At 47.8% G+C, this 21,642-nt stretch overlaps 2 protein-coding genes across 3 annotated transcripts; one reads left to right on the forward strand and one right to left on the reverse strand.

Moving 5' to 3' along the window:
* The first annotated feature begins 4,452 nt into the window (after window positions 1-4,452).
* shkbp1 (SH3KBP1 binding protein 1) lies at window positions 4,453-14,041 on the forward strand. The gene is made up of 17 exons (XM_006801217.3): window positions 4,453-4,663; window positions 5,551-5,604; window positions 5,904-5,949; window positions 6,033-6,165; window positions 6,249-6,329; window positions 6,993-7,163; window positions 7,249-7,339; window positions 7,733-7,923; window positions 8,033-8,148; window positions 8,982-9,069; window positions 10,304-10,420; window positions 10,579-10,749; window positions 10,852-11,007; window positions 11,145-11,241; window positions 11,560-11,744; window positions 11,841-11,943; window positions 12,117-14,041. The coding sequence occupies exons 1-17, from the start codon at window positions 4,608-4,610 to the stop codon at window positions 12,835-12,837; spliced, it is 2,577 nt and encodes an 858-aa protein (XP_006801280.2). The 5' UTR covers window positions 4,453-4,607; the 3' UTR covers window positions 12,838-14,041.
* Window positions 14,042-14,798: 757 nt separating this feature from the next.
* esrrd (estrogen-related receptor delta) lies at window positions 14,799-21,642 on the reverse strand. 2 transcript variants are annotated; one of them, XM_087851757.1, is made up of 8 exons: window positions 21,495-21,642; window positions 20,328-20,649; window positions 19,760-19,913; window positions 18,328-18,444; window positions 18,142-18,249; window positions 17,892-18,053; window positions 17,080-17,352; window positions 14,799-15,800 (listed from the first exon to the last, which is right to left on the reverse strand). In XM_087851757.1, the coding sequence occupies exons 1-8, from the start codon at window positions 21,542-21,544 to the stop codon at window positions 15,562-15,564; spliced, it is 1,425 nt and encodes a 474-aa protein (XP_087707883.1). In that variant the 5' UTR covers window positions 21,545-21,642; the 3' UTR covers window positions 14,799-15,561. The 2 variants fall into 2 exon arrangements, with proteins under 2 accessions (XP_087707883.1, XP_087707882.1); XM_087851756.1 differs by having other exon boundaries at window positions 18,142-18,444.

Consider the following 21,642-nt stretch of genomic DNA (forward strand, 5'->3'; position numbering starts at 1 on the left):
TGAGCTGTTATAGTCTGCAGTGGACTCCACTTCCTCTCTCTCTCTCTCTCTAACCCCGTCCCCCCCCCTCCCCCCCGTAGAGGAGCCCTCCTCCTCTGTGTCTGACTAGCACGTCTATGCGAACATGATAACCCCGCTCTGACTGTTGCATGTTACAACACACTGGTGAGGCCTCTGCATGACAAATACTCCACAAATGCAAACTCTGATGTGTTTGCTGCGTCACAGCTGGATGTTAGCAGATGTTTCTAATCACCTGTGAATATGGTGCTGATACGTGCGCCGGTGTGGACTGGGTAATGCGTTAGGAATGAAAGGATGCCCCGTCGTTTGAACTCTGCAGAGAAAAACTGATGCAGCAGGCGAGTCCGTTTCACTGCAGCAGCTGGTACAGCGTCAGGGCTCAGTGACAGTCGGAGGCGCAACCTGCTGGTATTAGACCCAAACAGCGGCCTGCAGCTGTGAATCCACTCCGGTTGTCTCACTTTGCCCTTTTCCATCAGTGCGCACTCGCCTCGACTCTCAGGGTTCCCACAGGTGTAGGTACCTGGTACCGAGTACTCTACTACCTGCTCTAAGCAACCATCCAAAATGTGATGTGGCTGGATTGGCTGACCAATGGCATCGCTCGATGTGTCACGAGAGCAACTCCTTCACAGCGCCGTCTCTGAACTGTGACAAGATTTAAAACCAGAACTCTTCACATGCCACGAGTGTCCAAAAAGATGCATCTACGTGCCTGAGTGCACCGAAGCGCTGCCACGCGATTGGCCGATTAGAAGCGAGCAGTTAGTGCGACTTTATTCTTTTGCCTCTTTGATTTGTGGTTTAAACATTTGCCTTAGAAATGAAAGACGTGAGCCGACGCGAAGCCAACATGAGCTGAAAGTTTGCTTCTCAGGTTCATCTTAACTTTTTTAATCTGCAGGGATTTTAGTTTTTTTCTGTCATATTTCAAACTGACAGTTTCACAGTTTTCTGTCCTGACTTTGCTTCGTTCTGTTGTCACTGTTGTGTACGTCCTTGTTTTCGGGTGAATCCCTTCTGTAAACACTTCTCGTTCCAAGTTTGCATTTCTTGTGAGCTTCTAACCTTCTTCCTGTTGAGCTTTAGACCTTTGCCCCCCCCCCCCCCCCCCCCCCCCCCCCAGCCTGCACCCTGCGTTATTTCTCAGCCTCTTCGTTCTGTTTCCTTTGTTCTTGTAACTGTTGGTTCTCTAATTGAAGCTTGTTTTCCCTCAGAGGCCCGAGGTAATTCCGGGTCTGTTGTGCAAAATGTTCTGTTGGTTTGCATGAAATTAGTGAAGATGTGAAATATGCAACAGCTGCTTTACATCTATCCATCCAAACAGGACATGGAGGCAGAAACCCGAGTGCAGAGTTTTGTCCTGCACTGTTCACCTGTTGCTCTGAGCAGATAACAGGATGTGTTTCAGACTATTTCTGGGCAGATGTTCTCACTTCATTTTTTTTTTTTAGCTCCAGCACTTTCCAATTTTAGCCTCACAGCTCTTCCCCTCTCTTCCTTTGTTCCACTATGATGGGGGCTCCTCCTGCACCTCGCCGTCCACTTCAAATCTTTCTTTGGGTTTATTGTGCATCAGGTGCAGTAACGCTAAAGTTCATCCATCCACTCGTATCACCCACAGGAACTTTAACCCGTGTTTTTAGGGTGTGGTTTTTAATTAGCAGACGCTTCATGTTTACTTCACGCCGTCTTAATCTTCTGACTGGATGCAGGTCTGCACAGCAGGGTGAGCTGCCCCTGTGCAATTTGATGTTTCGCATGTTGACCATGTGACTTTAACTCGTCCACGGCTTTGGTTGGTGACAATTATGGTTAGAATAAGGCCCCAAACTAGGCTGCGAGTGGGTGATGTGCTACTGGAGTCCCAGTCAAAGGTCTCCAGACCAGTTAGTGACTCCTGGAAACCACCTGTTGCTAGGGAAAACCTGTACTCGTCTTTGTGATTGCGTTCATCGTTCAGTCGTACATTCAAAGGATTGTCTATGAAAGCTGGGGAGCGTGCCGTAGACTGGAAAATTGTTCAAACTAGGTTTTGTCTTTGCAGCGTGGAGGTTTGAGTCACACTTTAAGTTTTACTAGCGTCGTTAGCATCGTTAGCGAGTATTTGCAGACAAACATGAGACTCTGTGGGCTGCTAACATCCAAAGCACAGTCTGCAGAGCCTCCAGGAAGCCCTGCCAACCCGACGTTTCCTCAGCGCTCACTGGGTGAATCATGGCCAATATGGTGGATGTGAGCAATGTAGCAATGAAGCTAATGGAGACTGGGCCGACCTCTGAGTGTCGACCGTCATAACTACAGTAGACGGTGTTTGGGTGAGAGGCTTTGTAACTTCAGTCACCGAGATTTAACACAAAATCAAAACCACACTGTGCCACTGCCCAAACACAACATTCAAAGTATAAAAACTGTTACATTCAGACCAAATCACATGTTTGAAGCAGTTCTTTCTTCCACACATTGATTCATGCCATCGATGAATGTAGAGATGCATCTTTGATTAATACAACATCTTTTAGACTTTCTGCAAAATGAAAAAAGTTGAACCTGATCAAAGTCTTTTCTAAATGATGCTCATCGAGGCGCCTTTGTAGACAGAGCTGTGGATACAGTGAAGAATAGTTATCGTGACAGCGGCGGTCATGTGCTGATGTGTACACAAACATTTCTGGGGGATTTTCTGTTGACCGCTCCAGCAGTTTGTTTCTTTGTCATCTTCGGTCCTGCTGCGTCCGCCCACGCTGCCTCGCTCTGCAGGAGAATGGGAGGAAGAGGAATCCAGCAGGGAGGAGGAAGATATCAGACACGAGAGGAGGAAGTGGAGCATCTCTGTCATTTGAGCTGAAACAACACTAAACATCTGCACAGCTGCAGGGACGCGCGCCCAGTGAACGCAGCCCTGCTGCGCTGCGCTCTCTGCGCATTTACACTCACTCACATTTGTTTTTGTATGGTAACCTACATTTGTTCTGTACAGCAGCAGACTGTGAATAAATCCTCGTAGTTACCGCTAACAGCAGAGGCCATGGTTTTATCGGGGCGATCGTGGCTCAAGAGTTGGGAGTTCGCCTTGTAATCGGAAAGTTGCCAGTTCGAGCCCCGGCTCCGACAGTCTCGGTCGTTGTGTCCTTGGGCAAGACACTTCACCCGTTGCCTACTGGTGGTGGTCAGAGGGCCCAGTGGCGCCAGTGTCCGGCAGCCTCGCCTCTGTCAGTGCGCCCCAGGGCAGCTGTGGCTACAACGTAGCTGCCATCACCAGTGTGTGGATGACTGAATGTAGTGTAAAGTGCTTTGGGGTCCTTAGGGACTAGTAAAGCGCTATAGAAGTACAGACCATTTACCATTTATATCCCCATCGTGAAGCCTCTGCACACTCCCCACACTTTCATTTAGTTTCATTTCTTTTCATATTCTGAAGTCTGCAGATTTTCTCTGATTGGTTTCATTTACAGTCACGTGAACAGGACTGAAGGAGTGGAGTAGTGGAGAGATGCAGCACATTCACTTTAAACATCAGAGGCTGACATCAGAAAAATGACCTTGCGATGGTCACCTGAATATATTTTGTTCTTTCATTTGAAGAAGTCATTTTAGACTGATTTTCTGCTATTTTGTGCATAATATCGAAAATAAAAGTTGCTGTGCTTCTCTTCAATACACTTGGCCACAGCTCGAGGTTTCATATTTAGTCATATTTAATGTTTATTAGTTCTTCATGCTGATTTATTGAGCACTTTTACAGCATATAAGCAGTAGTCCATTTACCATTTGTAGAAGTACCATTAGCAGCAGGTGAAAGTTCAGGTAATGGTTTCCTGTGTCTCTCACTCTACTTCACAGCGATGCTTCAGCTGACTGAGGTCTGCAGCATTCATGCACAACAACGGTCCCAGCACAGCATCTCAGTCAGGCTGAGGTCTGAACTTTGAATGAACCCCTGCAGCCACTTCTTTCTTTTCTTTTCAGCCATTCTGTCGGACATTTACCTCTGGGCTTGGGATCATCGGTCTTATTTACATACAATATTTTAAATAAGGCCATAACAACAACAACAACAACAACAACAACAATAATAATAATAATAATAATAATAATAATAATAATAATAATAATATGCCCTATTGAATAATATTTACAGTTTTCAAAAAGCCAAAAAGTTTTCTGAATTGATTTGCCTGTAAAGAAACAAACTAAATGCAGAGGTGCAGGCTTTGACTTTAAAATTAAACATACTCCAGTATTCCTTATCTCTTTTTAGTTTTTAATCAATTAACTTTGTTTCTATTTACCTTTAAAAACAAGTCTTCATTTTGTTTTCTTCTGTTGTCCCCCAGGCACTGGTCTTCGGTCCTGATCCAGTCAGACTCCGGGCTTTGGTTCATTGTGTGCCCCGGATCCGGCGCTCCCGGCCGGGTTTCTCCGCGGGTAGACCGAGGCCATAACGCGGCCATTATGCCCCGCCCCTCTGTCCGACCTCCGGAAGCCGGCTTAAAGCACAACGGAAACGGAGTTTATCACCGAAAAATGGATTAAAACTGTGTCTTTGGCGGTCATTGTCGGAGTCTCCGGGCCTTTAGAGGATGTCCACCACGGCGAGGAGCGGAGACATCATCCACCTGAACGTCGGAGGGAAGAGGTGAGACCCGGGAGTGGCTGCTAACCCGGCTAGCTCCCGCGGCTAACATGGGAGGATCCATTATCGGACAGACTGCTTCCAGTATCATTGTGTAGTAATGTTCTCTAAAGTATCTTTGCGCTAAGACATTAAACACGTTTTATAACCCCTTCTATTGCACAGTCTACTTTAGATGTTTTAACCCGGTTATAAAGTCCGTGTTTCGCGCTTTGTGAGTTTTTCCAGCCCCGCACTTTGTTATTGTTAGCTAGCATAACTGCTCACACCTGAACCTGGCACAGAGGAGAGAGACAGGAAACGAGCCGCTGTAAGCTAGCTGTACTGCGCACATTAAACATATAAACGACGAATAAATAAAGAAGTTCAGATTTACTTCAGTAAGAGTTTATATTTGGTCTGTTTAACGTAAATAAGTTAAAACTATGCTGTCCGACAATGGAACTGTTAAAGTTAGCAAAACAGGTTTGTCTTTTGTTGAAAGGCAGGTGATGTCAGGTACATGTTCACCTATTAAACATGTCACAGAGTCAGGCAGAGGGACTCTTTAAGTCACGAGTGTTTATAAAGACTGAAGCTCGTTTTTTATTCAGTGTTTAGTGATAAAATATTGACCTTTAATCAAGACACGGACGCAGGAAATAACGGCGTGCTGGAGCGCGGCAGGGCAACAGTTTCATGTCCGGTAGTAAAAACGGATGTAAAGGTTTCTCGGTGCTCATTAGACTTTAATGTGCACCTGTGACTCCGTGCACGAGGCGCAGGTATCACCAGGGTCAGATAAGGAGTGAAAGGTCAGTGAGGAGGAGGAGAGGGGAGCTGTTCACACTGCTGTTATTTCTGTTGTTTTATGACAACACAAGAGTCAACGAGTGTGTGTTTGCTTTCAGGTTCAGCACCTCCCGCCAGACGCTCACCTGGGTCCCTGACTCCTTTTTCTCCAGGTGGGTCAGAGAGGGAGACCCTGGCTGTTGGGGGCTTTTAGGTTACTTTCTCTGGACTACATGCACTTCACTCCCTGAAAGCTGATTTTGAGCTGGACATGCTAAAAGTCTGCTCATTTGGTCGAATGTGTGCAGAAACGTGCGTGTTAATATGCATACGTGAGCTAGTCTGTGATGTGATGAAATTGTCGTGTAAGTGAAATGAAAGGCAGATGTGACTGGACTGCTTCTTATATTTTGAAAAGCTGAGTTTGCTGGTTTCTGACGTCTCGATGGTTCTTTGGGTTTTTTCTCTTCAGCCTTTTGAGCGGCCGGATCTCGACTCTGAAGGATGAAACTGGAGCTGTAAGTAAAGCTCCTCTTCCTCACGTCCCTGCATGCTTTTCCTCCTCGCGATAACTGCGTTTGTCCCTCCTCTCTCGCTGTAGATCTTCATCGACAGGGACCCCTCCCTGTTCGCGCCCATCCTCAACTTCCTGCGGACCAAAGAGCTCCACCCGCGCTCCATCAACGTGCACATGCTCATGCACGAGGCCGAGTTCTACGGCATCACACCGCTCGGTGAGGCTGGACCGCACTCTGAGCTGAGCACGTAAAGCCGCAGACGTCGCTAAATGTTCTTCATCACTTTGTTTTTTGAACAGTGCGTAAGCTGCAGCTGTGTGACGAGCTGGACCGGTCGTCCTGCGGAAACGTCCTGTTCAACGGTTACCTGCCGCCTGCAGGTACACCTGTCCTCACAGCACACCTGACCCCCACCTGACAGCCTGCAGGAAGTTTAAATACACAACACATAATTTATTTAGGATGCTGTGGTGATATGTAGGTGTTCATGTAATAAGGTTTACCAGCAGGGGGCGCTGTATTTAAGAAAGCTCATGAATGGCTCCAGGGAGCACATAAAAGAGACTGGTCTGTGGTGGGAGAGGTTTTTTTGAATGGTGTCAATAAAATGTTTGGAGCAGTAGCTCGCAAGGCATAAGTGGTTGCTGTGGTCTTTTTAACAAGCGCTACGAAGACAACACAGATGCTTTCTATAAAAATGTAACTAATTTAAAAAAATTGAAATTAAATATTTTAAAAAACTTTAAAATGCTTTTTCAGGTAAAATATTGATACAATGTGAACATTTCTGTATTTATTATATACAAATCATTGCAAACGTAAAAAATTGTTATGATTAAAATAACAAAATCTTTTCTGTTTCAGATAAAATGTGCCGCAGGAGGCTCCTCGCTTCTTTTTATTCAGTTTTTTTAAAGTGCCTTCAATCATGTTTTTATGTTTTATTATCATAAAATGATGGAAATATAATTAACGTCCTGTTTCTAACTGAAACGTGGAGGCGTGATCCTGATTCACAGCTCCTTCTGTCTGTGTCGTCCCAGTGCACCCGGCGAAGCGTCGGAACCGTCACAGCGTGGCCGGGTCGCAGTTCATGGCGGGCCGCGTTGTTCCTGTAGAGCGAGCGCCGGTCCGACGCAGCAACACGATGCCTCCGAACCTCGGGAATTCTGGGATACTGGGAAGAGGCATGAACGAGGAGAGGACGTCAGGAGGTCGGCACGTTAAATAATGCTTCTTTATTTTAAGATCGGAGGGACGTGGTGGGAGTTTCATTTTGTGTGTGTCGTGTGTGTTCAGGGCAGTCATCTGACCCTGGCATGGTTCGGATCATCTGCGGCCATCATAACTGGATCGCTGTGGCCTACGCGCAGTTCGTGGTCTGCTACAGGTAAACGCGTCACAGCTCAGACACATCGGCACAGCCTGCTGCATCCACACCTCCGCCCGAGCATCTGTAACAGTTTCAGTAAAACCTCGTGCCTCCTTAGAGAGACGCACACACACACGGGTCACTGCTGCGTGCTGTCACACACCTTTAACTGCAGGTCATTTATCACCGTTTAAATTTGACTGTAGTCTGAGGTTCGCGTTAATCTCAGATTAGCTAATAATCGGCCCAATAATCCGTATTCCATACTGAGTCATCCCGTCAGTTTGTAGTCTGCCAGAGAAGAAAAAAGCTGTTTTAGCTCCTCCCACTGTAAGCTAACTGTCTTCTGATTGGCTGTCCCTCTCCTCCTGCTGATGTTCAGACTGGTTTTCTTCCCGCCTCCTCTCTCAGGGTGAAGGAGTCGACCGGGTGGCAGCAGGTCTTCACCTCTCCCCGCCTCGACTGGATGATCGACAGAGTCGCGCTCAACGCCAAAGTGATGGGCGGGTCGCTGGGAGACAACGACAAGATGGTGGCTGTCGCCTCGGTGACGGAGATCATCCTCTGGTCCATTTGCCCCGATGGCAACGGCAATGAAATCGGTACGAGTTTCTGCGCGCAGTGTTCCCGGGAGTCGGGACGTAGGTTTGATGAGCTGCTCGGGAAACATTCCCAGTAACAAAAAACAGACGTGTTTCTCCCTCCACGCAGGCGTCTTCAGTCTCAACGTCCCCGCTGAGGCTCTCTTCTTTGTTGGTAACCAGCTCATCGCCACCAGCCACACGGGGAAGGTGGGGGTGTGGAACGCAGTCACCAAACACTGGCAGGTGGGTGGAGTCGCTCTCAGATGGTCGCGGTGATCGCCCACGGTTTGTCTCTAAGAATCTCTCGCCTCTTAAACGTAACCTGGAGAGCATGTCAGCTGTTCATCGTGTTTGCGGCACCGCCCCCAGGCGGCGGTGCGTTTTCCACCTCGTTCAGAGCCAGCCTGCGTTTGGAAAGGTTGATGTTGAACGTTACGTGATGTTTGGGAGGAGAATCCCGCTCGCTGCCTCACTGTAAAGCGTCTCATCAGAGCGTCCGGTTGGGCACGCAGCGCGGCGTTTAAGCTCTTAGAGGTTCATCTGGAAAAACAGAGAGATGAGCATTAGGAGTGTTCATGAGTCAGGGGGCTAACCTTTGGTTCGTCAGTGTTACCGACCTTTCTGTGACGTCACGTTTAAAACGACTGACTGTAAAACGACACGCTCAGTTATTCATGTTAAATCTGTTTTTAAGAGCTCATCATCTGTTTGTAAATGGACAGCTCATTAAATGTCTGCTTTGAGTCTCGTGCTCACGGGGTCTTGTGGCGGTCTAACCAGAGATCTGGGTCATGTGTCGCCGAGCTTCTGAGACGTGCCACAGCCGTGGAGTCAATCCACCGGACTGGCTGCAGGGTCCTGTGACCCCCTGCGACCCCCTGCGACCCCCTGCAGCCAAAGACAGACTGAGAGCTGTGGCTGAAGTGAGAGGAGCAGGTTTTAGATGTGGTACGGGAGCTGCTTCAGCGGAAGTGAGGACGAAACGTGCTGAACACCTGCCGAGGGAGCTGATTGGACCAAGTCTGTTTCAGGTGGTTATCAGTCTGCTTCACACATGTTCTCTGTGACCTTTGCAGAACCAAGATGTGGTTCCCATCAGCAGCTATGACACCGCCGGCTCCTTCCTTATCCTGGGCTGCAACAACGGCTCCATCTACTACATCGGTAAGAAGCTGCAGATCGATGAGTCGGATCAACTGAAAACTGCTCAGTACGAGTTAGGGCTGCCACGATTACGTCGACTAGTCACGATTACGTGATTACGCAATCAAAATCGTCGACGACTGATTTAATAATCGACGCGTCGTTTGAAGCTTTGTAAGATCCCAAAAGACGCAGGAATAAGTAGTAGGATTTAAGAGTGTAATAACGGACTGAAACAGAAGATGGCAGCACTGCATGTACAAGGATGCCAGCTGCCGTTAAACCCCGAAGAAGAAGAAGAAGAAGAAGCTGTGTCCTAGAATTCATAGCCCAGCTCAGTTTCCAACAATGGCGGCAGCTAGTTAGTTTTAATATTACTCTTATTATTCTTTCTGGGTCACAAAATAAATGTTTAACATATTTTTAAGCGAGAATGTAGCTGTGTAAACCTCAAATATCTGCTCAGTTTATCAAGACACCACATATTTTCAAAAGCGCTCCGACGTTTTCGGAGACGTCTGTTACCCACTAGCTCGATAGCTAGCCGGGGGCTAGGCTAACTAGAGCCGTGAGGCAAATCGTTTTCAAACCCACCGCCGTCTTTTGCTACTCAGGTTAAACATGATATATAAGTCACTTAGATAACTTAAAATGTTATTGTTTGGCTTTTTTTAGTATTTTATTTGTTCCTGAGTAAATCGGTTTGGCTGAGATTAAAGTTATAGTTTTTACACAGCTGAATAAACGTCAAGCAGACAGCTGATTATCAGAAGTGTGAGATGCTCGAGAATTTACTCCGGTGTCCTGTTATATTTTAGACAGCAAGGAGTTTATTAAACTTCACCGAAACAATCTGCAAATTTCATTAAAATTTAATAAACTATCATCTTGTCTTTATTTTTAGTTAGCACCTTAAACACTTACAGCTGTAAGCTAATGATAGTTATATAAGAGCAGATGCTGCTGGTGCAATAAGCTGTACGTTTTATGTCCAATGGATGATGATCTGATTAGTCGACTAATCGCAAAAATAATCGGTGACTAGTCAACTATCAAAATAATCGTTTGTGGCAGCCCTGGTACGAGTTTAAATTCATCAGATTGTTGGGTCGTGGTCATTAATATACCAACCAGAACCTGAATCTGTTCAGTAAATACTGTGGGCCACTCTAGAGCCTCACCAGCTTTCATTGGGAGGCTTTGGCAGATGTTTAAAAAGTCCCCGCTGTTCACGATGTCCCTGTTTGCTGGTCAGATGTTCAGAAGTTTCCTCTGAGGATGAAGGATAACGACCTGCTGGTGACGGAGCTGTACAGAGACCCGACCGAAGACGCCATCACCGCTCTCAGCGTCTACCTCACACCCAAAACAAGTACGAAGACACTATAACACTGCTGCTAATACAACTATTGCAGGGCGTCCGTTTTCTCCACATTCCTTCACCTGGACCTCCGTCTGTTAGAGACGAGTCAGGGAAAGTCTTATTCTTCATGTTCCTGCAGCCTTCTCATACTTCCCCGGTTTGCTCAGGTGACAGCGGGAACTGGATCGAGATTGCGTACGGGACCAGCTCGGGGACCGTTCGAGTCATCGTGCAGCATCCAGAGACCGTCGGCTCAGGGCCTCAGCTTTTCCAGACCTTCTCTGTCCACCGCAGCCCTGTCACCAAGATCATGCTGTCGGAGAAGCACCTCATCTCAGGTACGAGAATCACCTCGTCTTGGAAACTGGCGTTCTGTGTCGAATGGTTTAAGCTGATGTCTGCAGCTCGTTTCTGAGCTCATCTTCATCGCCGTCCTTCAGTTTGTGCAGATAACAACCACGTGCGGACGTGGACGGTGACTCGCTTCAGAGGGATGATCTCAACCCAGCCGGGGTCCACGCCGCTCACCTCCTTCAAGATCCTCAGCCTGGACGACGTGGACGGGCACGGAGGCTGCAGCGCCGGCACCGAGATCGGTAACTGTCACCTTGATCACAGTCCGAGCTGCAGCATTTGAGGACTGTAGCTCTGTTTCTGTAACGAAGCAATGGAATTCAAACTTTTACTTTTTCATATTTCTTCAGATTTCATTTCATTGTCTCGTTGGTTTCAGGGCCGTACGGAGAGAGAGACGATCAGCAGGTGTTCATCCAGAGAGTCGTTCCCGACACGGATAAACTCTACGTCAGATTGTCCTCCAATGGGAAGAGGTGGGAGAGCCGTAGACACTTGTAACCCACCTGGTTATAACTGTGTGGTCAGTTTGGTTTATTAGGATCCCCGTTCGCTCCTGCAGTAACAGTAGCTGCTGTTCCTGTTCCAAACATGCATGAAACACAAACAACACAATTAAAAACAACAACACTGCGTTAGATTGGTTCAACAAGGAGGTAACAAATCACGCCGCCTGTCTGTCAACTGGCGTGTAGAGTATTGACGTCCATGTTGGAAAGTAAACCTAATACGAACAGAACAACAACCTGTGATCATGTGACACTGAACGTTGTGTGTGTGTGTGTGTCTGTCAGGGTATGTGAGGTGCGTTCGGTGGATGGGACCTCCATCACGGCCTTCATGGTCCACGAGTGCGAGGGCTCGAGCCGCATCGGCTCTCGGCCGCGTCGCTACCTGTTCAGCGGCCACAGCAACGGCAGCATCCAGATGTGGGACCTGACCACCGCCATGGAGATCGCCGGCAAGGTCGACATCAGAGGTAAAACTCCAGACTCGTGATGTAAAAGAACAACTTTTTGTGCTCTGCGATTAGTTAGCAGCTGATCAACACGGGTTCTCATTGGCTGTTTGGCAGCACTGGGCGGACCCACGGAGGAGGAGCTGCTGGAGCTGCTGGACCAGTGCGACCTGGCTCTGACCAGAACACCTGACAGCACACCCAGAGCCTCGACCTGCAGGTAGAGTTCCCTCCCGCTGAGCCTCAGTCACACAGAGTGATGCAGAGTTGGTGTTTCTATTTTGACAGATTAGTCTAATCTCGCGTCTTTGATGGCTGCCATTGGTCGTTTACAGTCGTAAACATCACGCTCTTACTGTTGTTGCTGACTTGTGTCACTTCCTGTTCCTGCAGCCTTCACTCTCAGCTCAGCGATGCCTTCAGGACAGAGCACTTTCGCTCTACGGGGGGAGGACGAGGTGCAGCCGGCGGTTCGGGTTCGTCTGCGTCGCTGTACGGCAGCCTCCCCCGCCAGGCTCCGCCCCCCGTTCTCTTCGCTAAACCTGCCCGAGAAGCTGGCTTTTCACCTGGACTGCAACAAGGCCCCTCCTACCCCGCCTCCAGCCAGACCAGCAGCCCCCGTCCCCTCAGGCATCTGGACCGGGACAAAGACTGTGGGTCTGTGCGCAGGGGGAGCTTTGTTGAGCGCTGCCAGGAGCTCGCCAAGGGTTCAGAGGCGGCTGTGAGCGCAGGGTTCCCGCCGGGGTCAGAGGGCATCAGGCGGAGCCTGGCGGTGTGCAGTGAGTTGGAGGCCAAATTCGGCCTTAGGACCCCTCCCACCTTCACTGTACCCCCCGCTGCTCGACATTCACCTGGACCGCCATCATCGCTGTCCTCATCACCGCTCTCCTCGTCGTCATTACACCGCAGGACCTCACCCGCTTCCCCGCCGAGCCCTGCCTCCGCAGCGGTGAGCCCGACCCGTTCTCAGGCATCGGTCTCCCCTCGCCGCAACACTGCGGCGTCACCCGTTGATTCCTCGGGGACCCCCGAGAGTCCCCCAGGTCCCGACAGCCCCACCCCTTCTGGCCCGCCCACCAGCCCCAAACCACATATGAATGAGACCAGCTTCTGATTGGCTGATCTGCCTGAGAGCTTCGGGTGGACACACGATGGCTGAAAAAACTGAAAACATGACTAAAAGCTGTCGTCAGGTGAGACGTGAAGAAGAAAATGATGCGATCAGCTCCTCCGGTGGTTTTTGATAACGGCTGCAGATCCACCTTCAGCCTTTATTTCAGGTAAAAACAAGAAAAAGGCCCCATGGCGAGGAGAAGTAACCTCTTTGGCACAAAAGCATCTTTTAATTAGAACTAGATGGTTGTGATAGGATGAAGACCAGGTCAGAGCTGCTGTAGGAAGCCCACATCGGCCATGCTGATGCGTCGCTGTTATCAGAGTGACCTGTCGCACTGTAACGTCACAGTTCAGCTTCTGGCAGCTGAGGAGACGGACGCTTCCTTCGGGAGGCGGTGGAGACCAAAAACTGAGCTAAAAGAGTAAAATTCCAAACTGAGACTCCTCAGGTGATCGAGCACAAAGACCTGCTGTTTGTAGCTTTTCTAACCAGCGCTCTTTCTAACTTTTCTAACAGATTCACAGTTTTGTCTTTATTTCATTTGTATGTTTGCTTACTGACCCTGAACGTCTCACAGCTGCTTTGAGGAAACCTGATAATTCCCCAAAATCTCCAGGAACTTCCCTGGAACAAAAACTAATTTCCATTATTTTTAAAATATTATATTAAGTTAAATATATTTGAATTGCGGCGTGTCTGAACATGTGTGGTAGTTATTTTTTTTTCTCAGTTGCAGATGAAATAAAATAATTAAAGGGTCAAAAACTGAAACAATTTGAAGGGAACTGAATCTGTCTGCATCAGGACTCATTTCCCTGTTTGGGGGTCTTCAGGTCTCTGAAACAGCCTTTGAAGGTTTTATGAACTCTACATGTTTACTCTGGACGTTTTCAAACTCATCATGTCACCAAAATATCAAAAATCCAATTTAAATTTAAATTCTGAGCTCGTTTGAAGCGCTTTCACTGGGAGTGCAGAGGGTGTAACGGTTTGTTTTCTGTAGTACACTTTATTGCCAGCAGGGGGAGACTCCAGTATAGGAATGTTAGGGGTGCAGCTCACCTGTTATTTCTTCACGGTGCGTTCAGGGCTGTCAGGCGATTATTTTTCACGACTTTCTACTGTTTCTCAGATTTTGTAAGTTACCTATGAATCCTGATGATGCATTAATAATCCTAATCGATAATAAACAATAATATATCACTCAAAGCACGGAGTCCTTTTTCTGCTGCATTGGTGCTTTTAAGGGGAAAATGTATTTCCAAGAAGCCTCAGACTAAACCGGCGATTACAGGAAAACTGCGTCTTCCTCCTTTACTGTGATGAAGCACAGCCACCTGCTACCCACAGTCTTCCTCGGGTAAGCTGACCTCAGACACAGGTTAGTTTCTGATGTTCGCTCAGCTTTGAACACACTTTTAGCTTCAGCCTGTCGCTCTGTTTGCTTTGAGTTGCTTCGTGGTTCAGGCTACATACACTGCATTTTTTTATGAGTACTTGACGTTTGTGGTATTTACGCTGCTATGACTGAATTTCCCTGTGGGAATAATAAAGTCTGAGTTACAAGATGAAGATTTCTCCCATCAAAGGAGTGTCCCAAAAGTTTACAGTGACAAATTGACAAACTCCACGAGGTCTTCGCTCTCGTTTTACTTTTTTTTTTTTTTTTTAACTATGTTTATCTTAACTGTTATTTTATTATGTCTATATTTTATTATTTATTAATAATATATCATTATATTATGTATATTGTTTGAAATGGTGAAAAACTAGAGAGAGAGAGTTCCACAGAGGATGACAAATTTCTAATTTCTTACGACCTGTGAATGCAGCATCTTCAGCCATTAGGAATCTAATGTTTTTAATGGTTTCCAACTCTGTGCTTACAGCTCAGCTCATGTTGTAAAGACTCATGTCTTAGAGACATGACATGAGATATTTTAGAAGATAAAAGACGATTTTATTCCAAAAGCTTTAATTTATTATTATAACAAACATTTCTGACACAGTAAACATCCACAGCCATTTAAACGACGACTCAGCGTCGCAGTTTGATCGCGTCATTGTGGAAAAATAAATATCCCACCAAAATATTTTAAGTTTATAAAAATAAATTTAAATCTCACTCTAGATATGCCCACCTTTACCTACAGGAGGCGGAGCTTAAAGAAGTGTTTGCTGATTGGTTAAAGGGGCTCTGTTCTGCTTTCCTGTTCATAATAAACATGAGCCAAGTTTCTAATAACGACTTCAGTGAGACAAACACTTTTTTCTGATGTTGGTCTGTGTGATGTCACAGAGGAAATCCCTACTGTAGTCATCTCAGACATAAAGGCCCCGCCCACTCGCCGTTCAAACATTTAAGTAGGACGGTAGCCCTTAAATGGGGAGTAGCTTGTTTGAGACCGAGGCCCAGTATCAGACAAAGAAGGGTTATTCTGAACTGTGACTCATGCAAAGCTGCCCTAGCAGAACCCAAGCTGCAAATGAGTAGAACGGTTCCACTTGAATGTTTTCTGATGAAAAGCTGTAACGCTGGATCTTTGAGCAGAAATGAGCTTTACTGAACGGTCCCATAAACAAAAAATACGGAAGCTCATTTCTGCCAACAAACAAACATCTCAACACATCATGATACAAAAAATATAACTTCTCTGAAAGCTAAAAGTCAAGTGCATTGGGTCATTTTACAGTCTCCCCGATAAATGGCCGACAGGAAGGTCAGGCCTTGGCGTCGAGCATCTCCAGCAGCAGTTTGTGGATGGGGATGTGGCGGTGGCGGTGCAGCCGCAGGAAAGCCTGCACGGCTCGGTCGGCGGTCTGTCGTAGCAGGGGGAGGGTCATGAGCAGTCGTCCTGCTCGGTGCTGCTCCCGGCGGGACGACTCGTAGTCCTGCAGCGCCTCATGGAGCCCGTCCTGAAACCTCTGCAGCGAGTCCGGGCAGTCCACCGGGTCGGCGTCTGACAGACGGACAGACGCAGGTTAGAATGCTTCCTCGCTCATTACACCCAGCATGCTCAGCTGTATCAGGACAAACAACCAAACCACTGCTACAAACACAAAGTGCAGTTCCTCTCATGGCCACTTGAGGCTCTGGTCTAAATATGGTCACTACTGGCTCCAAAAGTCTTTCACCTACATCATGTGTTGTTTGGAGGAAGTTATCGGATGTTTTCCTCTTTGTAATCAGACCAAAGTGTGATTAGAAGAACCCGAATGATGCCGTTTGTTGTTTACCTCCACCTGTGAGGTCATGTGATTGGTTCGTTTTGTGTTAGCAGGAAAACTGAACTAGTTATGGATGAGTTTGCATGAAACTGGACACCTGATGGTGGAGGACGCGTGCAGTCTCAGACTGCTTTAGTTCTTAAAGACTGGGTCCTGTTCACGTCTCTAAATCACAGACGTTTGGGTGCTGCTTATTAATCAGCTCAATATGTTTCCCCTGATCGACTGATCAGAAGCTGTGAGTGTGTCTGCACGTCTGAGTATCTGCAGGTTTAGGACACACACGGCTGTGCAGCCACAGGCCTGTCTGCCAGTCTGTTTATTGATCTGAGGCTGAGACAGTGAGAGTCTGAGCAGACTTCAGTGTTATTGATCGGCTGCTCCTCGCCTGCAGCCTCCAGCGCTGCCACTACACGCTCTGCTGACCACTGAACTGCGACAGAGTGAGAGCCACAAAAATAATTCAAGTCTGGGATTAATCAATACTGCTGTTTCAGCTCCCAGAGTCTGATCAATATCAATAACCACTCCTCTAAGATCAATGAGTGGAGTGGTTATTGTGGTAAAATCAATATCTGAGTTCATGCTGGAGCTCCTCAGCTGTCCCGCTCACAGATACACAGCAGCCATATTGATCATGTGTGTGTGTGTGTGTGTGTAAAGCTGTAAAACATGAGAGTGCTGGGATTGCTGCATCATTTATACCACAGTACTGTCCTGTGAGATGCAGACGAGTTGTTTAACTTAATCATCATTCATCTCAGGCTCTTATTTTGAAACTCAGACAGCCAGGAAGAGTTTATGTGCAGCCATAACGCTTTGAGTCAAACAGAAACCATGAAGAATGTGTCACAGAGCATAAGCAGGTTACTCCATCAGGACGAGATTAAAACGAGATTATTTGTTTCTTCTATCAAACTTCAGGGAAACATCGCCCCCTACAGGCCTGTTCTGCCCTGACGCACAGTCCTACTGTGGTTACAGGCAGTGGTGCTATTGGCTTGTTCTTACCAGAGTTGGCAAGCGCCATGGCCTTCAGGGTCACCACCTCCTCGGGGCTCAGCTTCATCGCTCTGTATTTCGCTATCAGGTGACGCAGCGCCTCGTACAGGTCAGCCAATCCCGTGGCTCGACACTGAGCTTCGTCCAGACACAGATTCCCGGCAAACACGAGCTCGTCCCCCCCTGCGCCCTGGGAGCGCCAGGCCACACCCACCAGCAGCGCCTCCATCCAGCCGCTCTGCAGAAGCGACATCTGATCGACCAATGAGAGTCCGGAGAAGCCTGGGAGTGGGCGGGGCAGATTAATAAATGACAAATAATAATAATAATAATTATTATTTTACCTTTGTTTATACATAATGTTCCAGTGCTCTGGATAACCAAGTGAAGGTTAAGGGTGGGCGTGGTCTGGATTGGGGACCAGGTGGAGGTTAAGGGTGGGTGTGGTCTGGACTGGGGACCAAGTAAAGGTTAAGGGTGGGCGTGGTCTGGATTGGGGACCAGGTGGAGGATAAGGGTGGGTGTGGTCTGGATTGGGGGCCAAGTAAAGGTTAAGGGTGGGTGTGGTCTGGATTGGGGACCAGGTGGAGGATAAGGGTGGGTGTGGTCTGGATTGGGGGCCAAGTAAAGGTTAAGGGTGGGTGTGGTCTGGATTGGGGACCAGGTGGAGGATAAGGGTGGGTGTGGTCTGGATTGGGGACCAAGTAAAGGTTTAGGGTGGGCGTGGTCTGGATTGCGGACCAGGTGGAGGATAAGGGTGGGCGTGGTCTGGATTGGGGACCAGATGGAGGTTAAGGGTGGGCGTGGTCTCGAGTGTGTACCTGGAATCTGTTTTGCCCAGCCAATCAGAACCAGCAGCTCCCGGTTCAGGAGGTCACACAGGATCAGCAGGATCCGCAAGCTGCTGTCATTGGTCGAATCGTCCTGGTTGGCAGCTAAAGGGGCGGGCTCTGTGAGCAGCAGGTGGGAAATGACCTTGTTCCCTAAAAGACAGGAAGTGGATGTTAAACGGCGTGGGCGTGGGCGAGTATTTGACCTGAAAGCCTTCAGAGGGAGCGAGGGTGAACTCACTGCTGCTGCTCGGGTGGCTGTACGGGGCTTTGCTGCATAAACTCAGTCCCGTCTCCAACCGCCTCTTGTACTTCTGGCGCCCCCCTCTGACGCGGTCCAGACGGACACCTGCAACACGCAGAGGCGTTTCACACACACGTAGTTCTACTTCCTGCCAGCTCGTAACGGTCGCTTGGCGTAACGTACCCTCCCTCATCATCCCGGCCCGCAGACACTTCTGGAAGCGGCAGGCCTGACAGGCTTTCCTCCTCCGCTTCGTGATCTCGCACTCGTTCATCACCGGGCAGCTGTACTCGATGTTACCTAGGTAACCACAACAGGAAGTAAAAGCAGCAGTGTCAGTAGCTGTGTCCCAAAACGTAGGCTGCATACTTCGGAGGCCGCATTTGAAGGCCGATTACGTCACAGCCAGGCGACGAAGGCTGTCCCAATTCGTCGACTCCTTCAAATGAGTCCTTCATTTCCCCGAATTTGAAGGACGGGTCGGGTGTGTCCTTTGTGGCCCAACATATCCCAGAATTCATAGCGCGGCCCAGCCAATTCCAGTTTCCAACAATGGCGGCCGCTGCTAAGTTTTAATGTTACTCTTATTAATCTTTCTGTGTCACAAAATAAACGTTTAACATATTTTCAGTAGCTGTGTAAACTTCAAATATCTGCTCGGTTTATCATCACATATTTGCAAATACAGTGGTCAGTTTGTAGGGTCTTTATATTCTGTGGCAACAGCTCTACAGTAATACAGAGAAAAGCCAACAATCATATGAGCAGCACTTTGGTGACAGTGGGAAGGAAAAACTCCCTTTTAACAGGAAGCAGAGCCAGGCTTAGGGAGGGGCGGGGCCATCTGCTGTGGTTGGTTGAGAGTGAGGGGAGGAAGACGGGACCAAGCCTCGATTAATAACTAATGATTGGTTTATTAACCTGGAGAAACCTCGGTAACGCCTTCAGCTGCCGTTTGTTGTTGATCTTTGTGAGATTCTCTCTGACTGTGATCAGAAATGAACCCAAACTCTCATCGTGGATCAATAACGTGGATTATCCTGCCCTGTGATATCAAAACCCTCAGCTATGAGTTTCTTCGTGGCCTCCCTTTGACCTCTCTGCACAGATCAATAAGTGAAATGATCGGGCGTGACCAATCAATCGCCTGGAATGAGAAACAAGCAGCTGATGTGAGAGACGACGGCTTCTCACACTAATCGATACAGCGAGCGCTGCTGTATCGATCGGCTAATGAATCACACAGACTGTAGGATCTTTGATCAGCAGCAGCTTGATGTTTAATAGAAACCAGCTGAGCGTCTATTTATTTATGACTCTACTGATGACTTGGATTCCCCGTTTGTCCTTTTTAGTGTTTTTTCTCAGGCAGTTTCACATGACAGGTCGATCTTCACGTGATGTCCTTGGTAACAACGTTATTCTAAAGGGTGCCGTTAAAAACATATTTGGAGGTTTCACACACGAGATGTGTAAAAAGCATATCAACAGCCTGATGTCAGAAACCACCAGCATCGTTTAAACTAGTAATAGTAAGAATTATATTTTATAAATATATCATCATCCTCATGTTTTTATTTCTTTATACAGGAGATGATGAACGTGCTCCTCCCACCTTGGATGGTCCTCTTGAAGAAAGCCTTGCAGGCCTCGCAGGACGCCACGCCGTAGTGATACCCGGAGGCGAAGTCTCCGCACACCAGACACAGCCTTTTGGGCCCCACGGCCCCCATCGAGGTCATGTAGTCGCCCCTCAGGATCGAGTCGACCTGCAGATATACGACGTCATCATCAGTGGCGAGCAGTAAGACGGTCGCCACAGACCTCAGCTAACTGTTCCTGGACTGGACCTCGGGGCTGCGTTTGAGTGGTGTTTTTAATGGCCAATCACATGACTGCTGTGAGGTTACTGTACTAACACACCTCAATGAAGGCGGAGCTCCAGTTTTAGTGACGTTCGAGGATTTTATTTGGATGTCAGTGAGCTCAGCAGGTACCTCAACCTTCAGCTCTGACTCTAGTCTGGATTAACTTTTGCAGATTAAAGACTTTTGAGGCACCAGAGAAAACTTCCAGGAACAGTCGGATACGGATGTGAATTTGAAGTTTGGCAGTTCGACCCCGGAGACGTTCAGACTTTAAGAGTGTTTGTGTTTTTAAATGTGATTAAACAGAAACTTCACCTGCGCTGAAAACGAGTCCGATACAGAAAAACACAGCGACGCTTCCGACACCAAGGCGCTACTTCCACCGCTGGAACTACATCCTGTCGGGGAGTCGGGCTCCGCTGCTCGGCACAGGAGACTGTACGGTGAGGAGGAGGAGGAGGATGAGGAGGAAGAAGAAGCCGGGCTGTGGAGGAAGAATTCTGCATGTGAAGGGCTGAGAGTGGGAGTGGCTTCCAGAGGAAAGGCGGGACCAATGGGGGAGGAGTGGAGGTAGGAGGGTGGAGATTGAGGTTCATCTCTGGGGGAGGAGGAGGAGGGAGAAGAGGAGTCCAGGATGCTAAGGAGGAAGAAGAAAGAGGAGCATGAAATACAAACCAGGACAAAATGTGCAGAACACAAAATAAAAAGGCCGTCAATGAGCTGCAGGGTTCAAAACAGAAGAGTCACAGTAAATTTGGATTTCCCATGAACGCATCACAAGTTTGGTTCGAAGAGTTTAAACGTGCTTTCTGTGTAATGACCAGCAGGGGGCGCTTTAGAAGAAAATGAGCATTTAAATCTGAGCTCGTAGTCGTGCAAAGGTGACGTTTGTTCGCGTTCATCGGTACAAAGTGTCGCGTTTTTAATGCCAGATCGTGTTTTACGATAATGAAAACAAGTCTTTTCAGATAAGCTTTGGTCTGTGTGCTTCTCTGATCAGTGAAAGCTCCACCCGTAAAAGTGGGAATCATCATTAATGTTGTGCACATGGACATGAGTCTGCGTGGGAGTGGAGCGCTGCAACGTTGCGTTCAAGAACAGGAAAACTTGTAGGAATATTCACATTCACACAGAGGTTGTATTTCACAAACCGTGTGAGTCTGCACAGCGTGTTCATCATACATAATATACAAACGTCATACACATTTGCACAGAATTGGAGTTATTTTAAAAACAGAGCAGCATCGTTTGTTTTTTTCAGATGCACACAGAACAAAGTTAAACTTGGGGAACGCTGCCACAGTGTTTGCATCAGATTTTAAAGAGTTTCCAAAAAGTACCTTCAAATGTTTTAGATTTATTTGTCTGTGCTACTCAAAAAGTGCTGCGAAGAAAACTGTCACACATCCAGAAAAAGCGCGTTAACTTCACTAAAACGTTTGAATCTGAGGTCGTTTTCAGGCCGAGGCTCCGTGAACTCACCGCTGCGGGCTGAGCAGGTCGCCCGTCATGCAGAAGTCCTTCAGCTCCATCGTGAAGCTGCTGTGGAGCGTCCAACACCCGAGTAATAAAAGTCTCTGAGGATACTTCGAGGTCCAACAAAAAAGTGGGACAAACGTCCTCAGACTGT

This window comes from Neolamprologus brichardi, chromosome 14 (genome assembly GCF_056152115.1).
Source record: "Neolamprologus brichardi isolate AB-2024 chromosome 14, ASM5615211v1, whole genome shotgun sequence".
In the NCBI taxonomy this organism is placed as follows: domain Eukaryota; kingdom Metazoa; phylum Chordata; class Actinopteri; order Cichliformes; family Cichlidae; genus Neolamprologus; species Neolamprologus brichardi.